Below are 15,760 nucleotides of genomic sequence, written 5' to 3' on the forward strand. Positions count from 1 at the left end.
AGACAATAATATCAAAATAGATGATACGTCAACTAGTTTGAAGTCACCCTATGTTATCGTACGAATTCCTTGCGCGAACACAGCGAGCGCGTATCTATGCGGCTCAATTCCGCCTAAATATACTTGATGGACGGCATTCAGCGTCGAAGCTGACGCGGCACCGTTCGAAGGAGGAATGGTAAAAAAGTTGACGAGCAATCGACACCGGGCCGCACGTTGTTTCCATCGCTAATCAATGGGGCCCTCTTTCTACCTGGCTGTTCTTAACCTGCCGTGTCTCGCAGGGGCAATGCGCAGCGAGGAGACTAAAACGGCCCCGGAGTAGGGACCTCGAAGAAGGGAAGGGAGAGAACAGAGAGAGAAAGATAGAAAGGAGAAGGGGCCCTGTACTTCCACCACCATCAACCTTCCCGGTCAGTGCTTCTCTTTCTCTTCGGGTCCGTTGGTCTTTGTCCCGTGAACTGGCACGGGGACTAAAATTCAGGACAGAAAACCGTCTTGTCTGGTTAGTCGTGGAAGCTGGTGGCGGAGAACGCGTTAGCCGGTGATCGGGAGTCGATCTTCGCAAGGTGTGGCGGTTCGTCCGAAAGAGAGAGGAAAGAAGATCGGGGCCCGTTTCGACGGGCATTCGAGAGGGGCAAAGGACAGACATAACCTCGACTCGAGTCTTGCCTGTCTTTCTCTTTCTCTTTCGCTCACTCTCTCTCGTTCGCGTTTCACTCGAACTCTTCGCGGAGGATCTCCACCGTGGAGTCAGTATCCCGTGATGGTCAGGTACGCGCGAAACCACTCGCGTCGCGTCGTTGACGAGTGAACTCTCCTTCGAGTGACGCCGCCTCAGTTGTTTTTCTTCTCTCCTCGAATTGTCTTCGAAACGAGCCTCGTTTTCGTTCGGTACGTTAAGGAGACGAGCGAGCGAGCAAAAGTGCATCGGAGCCGCGAGCAGCTGTCAGATCGAGCTAGCTCGCTCGTTTTGCCCATGGTGTGCAACGCGTAATATAGACGGTGTGCATGCTCCAACTACACGGTACGTGGCTCGTACGTACCGTACAACTTGTTCCTCTGTTCTTCGCCCAAACTCGACTGCCCGTTTACCCGGAGATTCCGCTTCGTTCCTGCTTGCTTCGAAAATCGCCTCGAGCGCTCACCTTCCACGGATCCATCCCCTGCCGGTTTGTTTTTTCTCTCTTTTTCTTATTAACCGAGTCGTACCCCGAGTATTTTCGGTAAAGCGAAACACGAACGCGCGAATGTTCGAAGAATCGGAGCGCCTTTTGTCGATAGGAATGCGATGAACGTTTCGATGTGGAAATAGATTTCATCTGTCGATGAGAGGAAGTACGAACACTTACGGTTTGCGTTTGACACGTGAGGCATCATAAAGACCCCGGAAGATTCTACGGGCACGAACGGTGGTCTAGAAATGTTAAGTGTAAAGATAATTTAATTATAATTAAACGTTTGAATGTTTTAATAAAACACTCGTATGTTGTTGAAATTAAAAAAAAAGTAGTACAAAAGTATTTTTACTTGAAAAAGTTGTCGAACCCATCGCTAACCGTGACACGTGTTTTGAACGGAATAAGAAATATCTAGTAACCGCGATCCTCGGGCAAGCGCGGTTACTTAAATTCGTAGATTGAGTAATCGATCGAACGGCGAGTACGGCGAAATCGAAGAAATTCAAATTAGATCGCTTCCGGCGAACCGATGAAAGCGGCAGATTTGAAAGTTACGAATCTCGTACCCGCGCGTTTAATCGAAACGTTCGAATAATCGTGTTTCTGTAACGATCGAACTACGTAATCGAAACTATCGTTAAAAGATTTTGAGTGACTTAATTATTAATAATTTTATTCGGAAAATATCTCGAAACAAAGAATTTAGAAAGTATCGAGTAGTATATACCTTTCTGCATATTTTACTTCAGTCACGTTATCACTTTGACCCATTTATAACAATGAAGCGTGGAGTAATTGAGGAAATATCGCGAGCAAATTACGATGGGACGGTAAACGTAATAAATATTAAATGGCGTACAGTATGTAACACGAGAAATCATTGAAATTCTTTTAATAAATGTACAGGTTAGAGGCAGTTTCGAATCTAGTTTAGATTAGAATCTTTTTATTTTAGCCAACTGGCCGTAACATTTGAAGCAAGCAAAAAAAAAACGCCAATTTTCCACGAGGCAAGCTTACAACCGTTCCTGCTTCGCTAGGAATACGAACCAGCTTGTCTGTTCATCCGCTTCCTCAATTACTTTCACGCTTAAACCCGTTTCTACGTTAACCGTCTAGCGAGCAATCGGTTCCCACCGATCCGCAATCGCGTCGATAGCGTATCTAAAGCGAAAATATCCCAGGAACCGGAACGAATCGGGTTAAGATCAATGTCGATCTCCCTCTAAACGATTATCAATTTACTCTTTTCCCTCCTACTTGCAACTTCAAGCGATTCAACTCGCGATTCGAAGACGTTAAGAAACGGCCAGCCATTACAATTGCAAACTTAAATGAGATTTTTACGCTAATTAGTTATAAACGGATTACATAATTTATTTATGAGGTGATTCTTCACTTTCCGCAGCGATTCTTTGCATTATGCCAACTTTGTAGGGTGACTTGGAAAACTTAGAAATAGCGTAGAATTTTGAATGGTAGGCAGGGGATCGAGAAGTAAAGAAACAATTTATCCTTGAACTTCTCCTTCTTCCGTAAGAAGAAAATAGATATGTCCGAGCGTGAACGAACTCCCTGGTGCTTTGATTAGTTTTCATGAAAAATGTATTTATTCGTGAATTTTTACGGCTGTTGAACACACGTTCTAACGTGTACAAGCACCGACTCTCGTTTTTCGTGATCGTTCGAATTCGAGTCAGTCGATATGGACGAGGTTCGTGCTGAAAGTATGCGAAACAGTATACGATACGTCTGCCTCTTACGATATAAGTTTGTTCCCTTTATTTATGCATTACACGCGTTTCGAAATCTTATACGATCGCGTGTAGCCGTAAATATGCAATAGGTTCGCTTTACCCCGCGGACACGGTACCGTTTACGACAAGAGTTATGTTCCTTTTAATAATAAATCCTATTCAGTTGTCTTAAATAGCATAGCATCGCATACGCGATCGCTTCATTTCTACCTAGTTCGTTAATTACCTTATATTTCAACAAATATATAATGTACCATCGAGTCAATAAACGTTTCTTTCGAGAACAGCAAATTCGTGCAGTAAGAACAGAGTAAAAAGTAATTACGAAGTCATGGCGCGGAGAAGGAAAGAAAATAGCCCTTGCAAATTGGTTTTGACTGACGGGCAGTAAAAGATCGAAACCATTCCACATTGAAAGGGTGGAATCAGTGGAAGAAAACGCTAGCTCACGGTGCACCTTTTCTTTCAGCATACAGTGAGTGATGGCCCTGCGTCTGAGGAGCAGCAAGGATGTCAAGAAGAGCTCGTACTACGTTTGGTACCTGGGTGCGAGGGAGGCCAAGGGGGTGGACGCGATGCCCGGTGCCATAGCTTACCTGCTCGAACGAGAACGGCTTCAAGAACCTTTCAAGGTCACGCTACAGGTGAGCACCATCGCCGTACGAAAGATCCGGTTTCGTCTGGCCGAAAATATCACGAAAAAAAACGGAATTAACCCCTTGATTCTAATTTCGAGAGAAAATTGAACGGAAGAACGCGTTTCCTTTTCAGAAAACGGTCAATTTTAAATCCTCCGAGCGTTAGGGGGTTAATTGTCCTGTAAAGAAAAGGGAGACGCTTCTTTCGTCTCGTTTTGTTGGCCGTCCATCGGACGCCAGTGAAAGCAGTTTGCGGGTCAAATAAAAATCACGAATTTACGACCTCAGCCTACATACCAGGATCACAGTCCTCGCGACTATAATCAGCTTCCTTAAGAACGCTCGTATTTTTCCCGGGGATCCTCTCCGAAAGAGGAAACCTGGGGGTTGGGCCTCGAATTAACGTTTGGCCGATCGTTGCGAGAAGCTGTAAACCAACGCGTAAAATTCGTGATATGCAAATGAGAAGGTTGTTAAGGTGATGGCTAAATTTAACGGGGATTCTTGTTTTTCAAACTTGACCATGCTGGAATTCGTCCTTTCTTTTTTCTTCGTGGAGGGTACAAGAAGATCGCATCGAAGTGGACTGGGTCGTTATCCGAATTTTTATCTTTCTTCCTTCTTTTTCTTTTCCGCAAGACATTCTCTTCGCGATGTCTCAAACTTTCAACGAAAGTTTTAGGAGCTTGACACGAATGACTCCTCGACTCGGATGTAGTCGTTTAAAATTCGCTTCATGTTGGTGCTAGGAAAGTTTCGTTTCCCCCTAGAAACCTAGATTTTGTTGTTACGAAAACGTGCTACGAGCGATCGTTGCATCAGAAAGTTAGAAAATCGTTCTTGGAACGATATCAAACCGATTCCTTTCTAGTTTTAATTCACGCGAACAACTTTCCATGAACTTAGTAATCGGCAATCACTTCCTTGATTTAATTATTTTCCGGACACATTTTCTTGGAAAGGATCGATGTTTGATCTCAGAGATCGAACGAGTGGAATCTTTTCAAGTTCATGATGCAACTCGCGTTTGAAACGCTAATAAGCGCGGAGGTGCTGCTTGATTAATTAGATAAGAGCAATAACAGATTCGTTGACCCGAATCTTAAAGAAACGAGCACGCCGCTAATACATCCGGTGTTCGATATGGGAAAGAGAAAATAAACGGATGACACCGAAATTGTTCCGCGACCGTTAACCTGGCATGTTGCTCGACAATCCCGTTGCATGTCAATCGAAATTTGCAGGGAGGGTTGTACCACTTTTTAAAAATTCGTTGTCTCGTCTTCGCGATGACAAATGATATTCAGTGTCATGGCACTAAATCTCGGGAATCACTGCCGCGTGAAAAGATTCTCTAAGGACGAGCAAGCATCGAAGCTTTATCGCGTGGAAAACAAAAGGTGCCGTTATCGCGGCGTCGAATCTTAATGGACACCGATTCTAGTTACATGGACTGCACGCGTGTGTACGTACGGCTGTGTGTGTAATACGTGCGGTCGACGGGCGAATTCGCCGCGGGCGCGTACACGCGTTTTTCAGATAAAAAAGTCAAGAAGCGATTGCGAAATCTCCGCGTGGTCCGCCTAATTGTTGTGTAAGTGTAATTGCACGGTTGCGAAAGACCGCTTGCTCGGTCGCCTTGAGAATATCTCAGCGAGCCGAATTTTCGCGACAGCCTTAATGAACACTCGAGACGGGATGAAAATTGCCGCTCATTTTCTGCACTCGATTTCGTTGTAACCGCAGATCTTATAACATTCGGGGTGAACTCGGCTTTTGCAATTTCCTTGTAAATTCATCTTCCCAAACTTCGAAATCGTTACTAAAATTGTGATCGTAGAGAAAGTTCCATTTTTGTAACGTGTCGTTCGCTTTCATAGTTCCGTCGTTATTATTTGCTTTCCAAAAGGAAATTACACTTTTTACGGAGCATTGTCTTCGAGGAAAGTCTTTCCCTTTCGACGATAAGATAGCACGTTTTATCGAAGGTTGTCATTTTATCCGTATCGACGTTCCCGTTGATGATTAGTTTTCACCGATTTTACTGTCATACGCGGACAAGCGTTCACCGGTAATTTCCTCCCCGAGTTCCGTTCAAGTTTAGTAAATTTCAGGGACCATTAAAGTTCATTAAAATGCGTTTCAATAAAGCAGCGAGGCAAACGAAGTAGCACGAACGGTCGATTTGCATTTTAGCACGCAACACTGTTGCGTTTTTCGCAAGCACGCCGGTTATGCGCACGGTGTACAACCACCGTAATTATCGTAGTTAAACCGAGTTAATTAGAGAACGTTCGGTTGATCGTGGTTATTTTACGATTGCGTTAGGTGAGCAGTAAGGGGCTGAAGATTATACAGACGGTTCATCCAGGCGGTTCGACGAGGTCAGCCGTGAAACACCTAGTACCAGGACACGCTGTGCTCGCGGCCGTGCAACGAGAGGACATCGTTGCCGCTACTCTTCTGCTCCCAAATCCGGCCACCAACAATCCTGTCCACGTACACGTGTACAGGTTAGTGACGATTCTGGTTAAAAAATTCGCTCGTGTCCGGACGATGCTACGGCGGCGATGACGAACGTGTTAACCGGAAGGGCCGTAACGAACACGCGTTCGCACGCTCGTGTGCCATCCGCGTTTATACCTAATTAACGGGTGATTATCGCCGAACTAGCTGCGTCGACGATTTCTCAGATTGTCGTGAGATTATTAGTCGGCCTCGTTAGCGGCATTACCTTTTTCAATGTCGTTCGCTAAACGAAGCTCGAAGGAAGAAGAAGTTGACAACGCCTGTGCAACGCCTAGATCTCAGCCAACATAAAACGCGCACCCGACTCGTTAATTAACTACTTGTACGGGTTCTAACGGCTTGCTAATAACGTTCATAAGTCAATGTTCACGCATGCTAGTCCCATTGGCGCACGATACTCATTGAAACGCATCGGTGCCGCGAGAACAGCCTTGCCATTGAAAACAAAATCGTTACAGTGTTTCCATCTGGCGTTCGAAGGCCCGTGAGAAGCACGTTCGTGTTCTTTTTTCCATCGGTTAGCGATTTTCCATCGCGCAATCGGGCACACGCGAGATTATACAACGTGGCCATTGAATTCATGAATCGGCGGTTTCGATCGAAACCAGGTAAATGGTTCATCGTGACCTTTTTAGAGACACGCTACAGTTCGACGATCGCGATTCCTCCTCGAGTTCACGGGAAATAATAAATAATATGTAATCGTCGATCGTGAGGCGATTATCGTGTTCGATGGAGAAACGTTAAGCCGACTCGTGGGAATCTTCAGACTTTTATAGCTTCGTGCTTATCTGAAATTACGGAATGTCCGATGAAGCGTTCCGTAAACTGCATCCACGCGTCTTGTTGGTTAATTACGTTAGATTAACTACAACCGCGACCCGAACAGATGCGTTCTACTTTTTATCGAAAACTTGTCCGACTTGCAGATGCGACTCCGTCGAGACGGCGGAATTGTTGGGCGGCCAGTTGAAAGCACTCGCGTCACACACCGACAATTTGGCCAGGGTCAACTCGTTGGAAGGCAGAGTTCGCAGTAATTTGGGCAGCGACGGTCGAAGTACCAGGGAATCGGAGTCGTCCGAAGGCAGCGGTGAGCTCAGACACGATCCTGTTCAGACGACCACGATATACGAGTCCTTGGCTGCGGAATTGCGGGCTAAGTTAGGTAAATATTTTCTCTCGGAGACGTCTGGTGACGAACAAGAGGGCATAAGGAAAAGCATAAGTGAAAAATACACTCGGCTACGGAGTATAGGACACGTTTGTCGTTCAGGTAGAGGAAATTCAGGGGACAACGACGTTGGTCCGATACTTCTACCACCACGGGATTACGATACCGTCCACAGACACCGTGGTAATCTGGCTGGCATCGAATTCAGACGTTGCCTGAATCAAACGATCGTAGGTGGTAGTACGACGATTGACAGAGGCGGCACGAGAAGCGCTGCCAGCAGTGGAATAGGCTCGGACAGCGCTGCTACGCCCCCGCCTTATCAGAATCATCATCCTCTGGGTCCAAGACCATCCAGACCTTCTAGAGATTCATCCTCCGGTAAGTTGATTGTATTCGAGGCTGATCCTGCACGTTTTATCGTCTTGTTTTTCGCTCGCCTTCGAGGATTTTGCGTGGCGTCGCTCTTCGACGCGTCCAAAGGATTTATTATGCTCGATAATAATTCACGAACTAACGTATCATTTTCTTCCTCTCGTATAATTTCAAGGATTTACATTTCAATTAATCGGGGATCGTGTACTCGTAAACATTCGTAAAAATTTTCAAGCTCGAACTTTCAAACGATATTCGAAGCGAGCGACGATGACTTGAAAATGTATTTAAATCCGATGTCACAATAAAATGCCTCGAAGAGAATGATGTCACGCGCGTCGTCGACTGTGAATTCCGTAACGAAACACCGTGCCGCGTTAAATGGCACGGAGTGTCGATGAATTACGACACCTCGCCGTTGTGCGTGTAACATTGCAGCGATTTGATAGTCATGCTGAGCAAGTGCGAAATTTATTGTGAATGAAAAGCGCGAGTGAATACGGTATTCGCGTGACTGCCGCATCGTTGTATAACGCCTTAAATCGCCACTATTTTATTATATTTTTGCTCTTGAAATCTTAATGGAATAGATTTTACACGCGTGCGGGTTCACAACTTTGAGGGAAATCACCGCGTGGCAATTCTGTACATCAGAGTTCAACGCGTCGTGATATAACGCGTGGATACTCAGCGCGTGGCAATTTAATGAGATAGCAAAGAAAATGATGGTATTACGAAGAAGGACGGCGGCGCGTGACCGGCGACTAATTACCAAGTGGAAAGCGTCGTTTTCCTAGGAAATTAGGCGATCCGTTGGAACGGGTCATTACGTCGGTCGCGGAGGCGATTGCACCGGCTGATGCTGCACGAAAGTGAAAGTCCCAGGTTGCTTCTTTTCCTGATCCCACTCAGGAAACGATCCTGCATCCCATAATGGTTCTCCCTCGCGCGGCAGATGAAGCGTGGAACGCATCGTTTCCGCGAAGGAAATTTATCGCGTTGTCGTTGCCTTACAATTTCTCTACAAGGATAAATTACCAGCCGATTGTTAATTGCCTCGCGTACGGATAATCAAAATTCCGCGCCACAACAAAAATTCGAAAGCACTTCGTTCGAAAAATTCGGGAAGAGAAAGAAGAGACTTTCGTTCGGACGCGCGCTCGTGTTTCATTCCCAAAATCGCCACTTTCTCCGCGTGGAACCGTGACGAACGATTCGATCGTCGAAATTCGTCGACGACACGAAATTCGTCGGACGATGATCAAAGTGAAAGCAGACGCGAGCGAATTCGTTATTAGACGCACGCGTTTGCATTCGTCGCGAGTCAGCCACGCGGAGAAAGAAAAATCGATGAGGTACGAAGACGACAACGAAGATTTTTCGTAGCTCGAGCGAGAAACTGGGTTACCGGGTCGCCATCCGCCCGGTTTTCTACGAGCTCCGATAAGATTCGAGGCGGAACACACGCGGCCACCTGTTCGCCCGGTAGAAAGCGTCCAAATTTTTGTCCTACACTCGCTGTTTCGATCTTCCCAGCCGGTTATTTTCGATTTCACGTTTCCTCCTTCTCTCGTACCTTCCAGAAATTTCGTTTCGTTACGATACGCTATAGCAACCTTTTAATTCTCTATACAAACTTTTGTCGCTTTGATTTAAACGTCGTTGCTGTAAGATTAACGTGGAGAAATTGTACCGGAGAAAAATATAAAGCAACCGCTATGTCGTGTCAAAAATCCAAAGAACATTAATAACGGATCCTGCTTTAAAAAATCTCGGTGAAAAGTAGCTTTAGTCGGTCAGTGGCACATTCGACTAGAAAACATCGCCAGCTGAAAAATTATATGTATGTTCGCGCTGCCGTCGTAAATTCGCTGAACGATTCTCTGTTGCGATTTAATTGCATCGGACAAAGAAAGATCGTATTCTACTTATTGTTTTAGGAGTTTGGAAAATGTACCTAAAGTTCCTTAGAACTACATTAAAAATCTGTAGTACCGAGGGAACCTCGATGACCTCCGGTATTCAAAGTACATATCTCGCGAACTGTATAAATCAGGATACTTCAGATACCCCACGTGCTTCAACCGATAAACGGCTTACCCGTATAGTAACTAAATGAACACGTAACTAAAGTAGCATACTAACGCTACTGACCATGAAGAATGTACACCGTATCGCTTAAGAGTTGCTCGATGCATTATCGATGGAAAAATTAGCCGAAGGTCGCGAGTCAGTGCACATCGGTTAAACGATACCAAACTCGTGGTGGTCAATCTGTATGTATGTACCCGTAGGCCGGTACCTGCTGCTGACACGACGTCCTAACGGTATTCTTTCCACTGTAACAGGTGTCCAATACAATCTCTCGTGCACGTAGTTAACACGAAGAGGCCAGGGCCGAACCGAGATACGAGCGAATACCTTTTGACTCGTCTTTTTTCCCTCTTCTCGAAATTTATTCGTTTATACGCTATATGGGTCAGTCGTCCGTTAAAAACGTGTTTCTCGAGAGGAAACCGTGTATCGAGGAGACGCGAGCTGACTTTGAAGTTCCGATCCAGTGACGTGGTCAGCCCCTTTGCAAATCAGGTATTTTGGAGCACGAAAGTGGGCCGCGTATGATTTATCGGACAAACGTATGAAATAATCTAGCGCGAGTACACGGACGATTAAGTCTTGCTTATCTAAAATATTCGAAGAACAGTTATCATGGTAATAGACTGAAATCTAAAATTACACTTTGCCTGCAACACGAGAAACTATAAATTGCTGCGAGTTAAACTAGACACGAAATGTCATATAAGAATTTCAAACAGCAAAAATGATGCATGATGTTGCACATATGTGACCCACAAACATCATTCTCGATTATCATGAATGAATACGTTTGTATCGCTCGAACGTTTTCAAGAATATCGAGTTTATCCTAGAAATCTGCTGCTCTACTCTAACGACTATTCATCCTCTATTCTAATTTACGATGGTCATTCGAAGAAGACAACCAGATAACGTCGAAAAGAAAATGTATCGGCCAACGCAAGCATGCAAACTCCGAAGAATGTATGAAACGTTTAACGAGGAAAATATGTTGAATCGATATCTCGTGTTTCAACGACAACCCCCCGCGAGAGGACGCCGCAGCGAGGAGAAAACGTTGGAAGCACTCGGTGACGGGGTCGCCGGCTTCTCCTGTAAAATCACGGGCACTGGTCGTTATATCATTCGTCTTTTACGGGCCAGGAAGAACCCGTTTTGCAACAGGTGTCTCGGGGACACGGCACGATCACGATTTCCACGTTCGTGTCTCCATATAAGCGCCTCTTCTCCCGTCTCCGTTGATCGCCGCGCGAGTCGCGATCTCTGGCACACTTTGCCCGCTCACGATTTGCCTGTGTATCGATACCCGCTCCGTAAAACTAACCCGCGAGCTTCCCAGATTCCGTACAGCGATTAGCCTCGTGACGATTAATTTATCGCCGCGTTGAATAGCCGCTTTAACACGGACGTTTTACCACGTTCTCGTTGGCTTCTGGCGCGATCTGTACTGGTCGTCTTGAGTGTTCCTTTATAAGACTAACCCTTTCGCTCGAGATCACGTGGGTGTACACGATGTTTGTTGCAAAAGGCGCGTTTGTACGCAACGACGAGTAATAGGATGTATATTTCCACCGAGGGGATTAAGCGACTGCCAGGGTGGTCGCTGGCGATGACAATCCGACCCCGACGCGAGGCACTTGGAACCATACGACTTGCGATTCCCGATTCGTTAAGCCGACAAAATCGAACCCGTTTGCGTATCAATTCAACGATCCGATTCGGGACGCATCAATTTGACGCGATCCGATTAGACACGATCCAATGCGGCGCGTATCAATTCGCCGCGAGTCGATTCAACGCGATCCAATTCGGGCCGCGTCGAATCGACGCGAGCGAGTAACGAGAATCGAAAAGATAACAACGTCATCGTGCATTTAAGAATAACCTGGTAACAGGATCGAATTCCTCGACTTCGAACAAAGAATCGAAGCTGGAAACTTTCCGAGGTAATCTTCGCCGAAATCGAAACTTTCAGTGTATCGAACCATTCTCTCGGATATCTAGAACGTAACATTACGGTGATATTAAGAAGATCCCAGGCTCTTTGCCTTTTAACTTTTACCGAGACCGGCATTTCGTCGCTCGAACTATGCCTCGTTCGTTGCGCAAACGAGTTCTCGAGAGGCGTATTTCCATGCTGGAACGCTCCCCGTTCATCCAGCGATGTAACGACGCTGACCAGAACGATGCGTTAATGCGTGGAAGGGAATTGTGCGAAGTCGTTGATGAATTCGCGTGCAAATCGACCTCGTGGGAGGTCATGTGGAATTAAGTTCCGCATTCTCGGCCCACAGCCCGAGGCAGCCGATACCTCCTCGCGCCTCCTTCGGCTTCCTCTCTCCACTCTTTTTCCAGCTTCTTTTTAATCTTCCGTCACCTCTTCCAAGAGATACCAGAGTATTCTGCCGGCTGCTGTCTTCGGCGACAGGTTGCTTGATAAAAGAGAAACCGTGCCTTTTACCTTGGACTTTCTTGACTCTTTCTTCGCAGCCCGACCCGATGACTTTGAGCCCGATGCAGTGGACTGGTTTGAACCGTGTTGTTCGGTTTTGTTTGGACAGGAACGCTAGGAATAACAGAGACGAAAGTAATCAGAGAAACTTACTCGATAATGATTGACTCGTACTACTGCGCTAAGCATCTCACCTATGACTTTACCACTGTCTATCGTGATCGAAACTCGGAGAAAAACGAATCAGATAATTTTTTAACGCAACCGGTAACGACCCAAATTTTTTTCAGACGACGACTGGGGAGCACCGGCAGAAGAGAACGACTATCTCCCCGAATCGGAGACAACAGGAACGAGTTTAACCTTACCGAGATTGCCCAGAAGTCCCGAGAGATTACCAGTTCAGGTGAACAGAGGTATCTCGCCGAGTTGCAACAGAAGTCGTAGAGCGGCAGAATTTAGACAAAGATCGCCGAGTCCTCAATACCAGCCTAGAGTGAGTCCTGGAGAGGTGACCAGTCCTAGAGAAAGATTCCAGGATGCCAAGGAGATGTTCAGAGCTATGGAGAGAGAGGCGATCGCCAGGCCTGTTCTTTCGAGGCAGAGAGACGTTGAAAGTCATCCTGCTCACAGGTACGGTGCAAACATTTTCAGCGATCTTCTGTTTATCTTTCTCCATTCGTGTGTTCTTTCTTTTTACAAAGGAAAGAATGCGAGTTTGAAGTTGGTAGCTTATTCGCTTGGAGAAGATAAACTATTCTTAATAAACGATTCCGAATAAGAGTCAGTAATTGAATTAGCAATTAGATACAGTTATAACAAATTGCTTGAGAATGCATAATATTATACGGTTTGATGTTTTACGCTTTGTAAAACTATGGGATGAAAAGATGGAAACACTTTTACTCGATTCGATACGAAGTAACTTTCAGTGCCATAAATTAAGTATCGATCGTAACGAGTTCCTCGTAGCTGTTTTCTAATCCCGAGGAATTTATAATCGATTCGTCGATTCAGTTTCTCTCGAGCGACCAGAAAGACTAGTTTTAAAAGGCCAAGAATTACTCGCGTGTTTTTCCCGATCCGACGGTCGTTTTGGGCCAACAATCACCGGTGTCAATCTCAGGTAAAAGCTGTCCAACCACCTAACCCGTAACTCGAGTATTCTGAAGGGTCTACAGTTGTATACTGTCCGAGAGTACTCGTAAATTTCTCATTCAGAAAGCGAGACCGATATAATGAATTACGCCATTGTCGCGTTAATTGTTTTTACTAACTGTACGAAGAAAACTCTATGAATGTGATACATTAGACCTTTAAGGAAAGTATTAAAAATTAGATCGGATTAAAACGAGGTAGAAATACAAAACGTATAGAGCGATAGGATCGGAAATATGTTCTGGTTTTAATCGATATCCGTTATCTTATGCGACAGGATCGAATCGTCCAGGCACGCTCACGAGGATCAACCGGCTCGTCAGCATCCAGCGAGCATCAGTTCAACGACTGTCCATGAACACCTGATCAGACGAAATCATTCGGAAGTATCGGAACGGGAGAACGATATTTCTTACAGAGCTCGACCACGGCCACGAACCCATCATTATGCGATGGAACGCCCACCAGAACAAGAGGTCTCGAGGCCTCGGCCAAGAAGCTTGTACGAAAACCCAACGGTTGGAAGAGATTTCCGAGATCAAAGGAACGTCGCTGATCCGAGAGAAGTAAGGGTCATTGATTCTCCAACCTGTTGTCCGAGCATTCTGCTTCGAGAGAAACCTGTTCGAATCACCTTTGTTCCATGGAATTTTAGCCGTCTTTCACTTTTCTACAATATCGCATTTTCTACCTAAAACTCTCTTTCTACGTTTGTCCTTGAATTTCAAAGGTTTCGCTCCTATACTCTCGCAAATCATCTTGTCGCCGCTTCGCCATTCCTTCAAATATGTCCTTCTCGGTAGGACGAAGATTTGGTATACGTAGAATAAAATTCTAACAAGGAATACGTAAATGAATCCTACATCCTTTACGTCAATCCGTATTTTAAAGAGAGAAAAGTCCTCTCGAATACCTATCTAATTACGTCATAGTATGTCGTAACTGTTTTTAATAGAAACTGAAATCAACGATTTCCATTAACAGGTTCGAGACTTCCGAGACCGTGCTCACGTGAGAGAAATACGCGAGAAGATACGCGCCAGGGCAACGACTTATCAAGAGCTGTCCGAACACGAGAGATACCCAGGACTCGATCGCGACAGTGCCAGACCTCCTCTGGAAATCGTGCCCACGCCGAGCAGATACCGACACAGCTACGCAGAACCTCCTAGACTCGGTCTGGCTGCTCTTCATCCTTACTGAGCCACCGGCTCGTTGTTGACTAATAAATTATTTAATTAATCGACGTATCGTTATCGTATCACGACTGCGACTAAGCAAAGGGTCGACGTTTGGCTGTCGCTGATAGCCATTCATTTTTGCAACTCTTCGAATATCAAGCATGACATTTGGCGATCTATTTTGAGAGATTCGACGCAAACTTTAAAGCTGCTGTATTGAAACCCAGCTGTTAGCGAGGGTTTCCAAGTTGAATTGGGAAAGAAAATTGTTAAAAATTTTCCTTCGGTCAAACATTCTTTTGTACCGTTTCTGGATAATACTCTTCGATCGAGATTTAATGTAGGATTAAGACTTTTGCGTTGATTAGTCAATTTTAGTTCTAAAGTTAGACGACTTCGAGATTTTCTTTTCGATGCAATGAATGACTCGTATCGCTGAGGATTCACACGTTATTTTCTAATTTGCCACTTTAAACTATTACTTTAATGTAAAAAAAAATTAAAATCATGATCGCAGTCGTATCGACGATGCCATTAACTGTTGCAACAACGCTCACGACAGTAAATTTAAATTAACTTTAAAAAAGTGAAGAATGGAATTCTTTGGGAATCTTGTATTTTTTCAGGGGATAAAATCACGCTCATAAATGAGCACTTTAGGTTTTATGACCAAGATTCTTGTCCGACAAAGTTCCAAGTATCCTTGGAAATTCAAGGATCGAGGATTTTTTCGTACGCCGATGTCGTCGGCCCTGAGCAATCCAAGACGAATAAAGATTGAACCTTTATTATTCTTCTTGCATTTACAAAGCTGCGTTTCGTTGCATCGTGGACCAAGATCCTCGAGTCGAGGATCGCTTTGTTGACTATTGATCGCGACTCCGAGCATTATATTGTTATCCGCGTCGGATTGCAGACTAACGATAATGATAGGATAATAACAGCAATAACACTGACAATAATAGTAACAATAATAACGGTTAATAACAATAAACTATGTCGTTCTCTTTGCGTTCAGCTCCTTTCTTCACCTCCTCTTTCATAATATTTTTATTGCAATCGATTACTGATTAATTTTGCGTGCTAACCTTTCACATATTAGTAATTCATTAGGATCTAAATCTAAATTATTAGATTAGCAACAAAAGATTTTGCAAGGAACATTTAAGGATCGGAACAACGAACGGACTTGCTTAATAATTCATGGCACGATGCACC

The 15,760-nt window shown here is 44.9% G+C and overlaps 1 protein-coding gene across 4 annotated transcripts; it reads left to right on the plus strand.

Annotated features, from left to right (window-relative positions):
- The first annotated feature begins 428 nt into the window (after positions 1-428).
- On the plus strand, positions 429-15,536 carry LOC100881426 (uncharacterized). Of its 4 annotated transcripts, none has more exons than XM_003703414.3 (8): positions 429-1,172; positions 3,408-3,582; positions 5,905-6,089; positions 7,035-7,273; positions 7,382-7,660; positions 12,494-12,836; positions 13,639-13,927; positions 14,346-15,536. In XM_003703414.3, exons 2-8 carry the CDS (start codon positions 3,421-3,423, stop codon positions 14,562-14,564), a joined length of 1,716 nt encoding a protein of 571 aa, XP_003703462.2. In that variant the 5' UTR covers positions 429-1,172; positions 3,408-3,420; the 3' UTR covers positions 14,565-15,536. The 4 variants fall into 4 exon arrangements, with proteins under 4 accessions (XP_003703462.2, XP_012141134.2, XP_012141135.2 ...); XM_012285744.2 differs by having other exon boundaries at positions 429-1,027; XM_012285745.2 differs by having other exon boundaries at positions 429-774.
- The last annotated feature ends 224 nt before the right edge of the window (positions 15,537-15,760 follow it).

The sequence above is a fragment of the Megachile rotundata genome, chromosome 15, assembly GCF_050947335.1.
Source record: "Megachile rotundata isolate GNS110a chromosome 15, iyMegRotu1, whole genome shotgun sequence".
Lineage (NCBI taxonomy): Eukaryota > Metazoa > Arthropoda > Insecta > Hymenoptera > Megachilidae > Megachile > Megachile rotundata.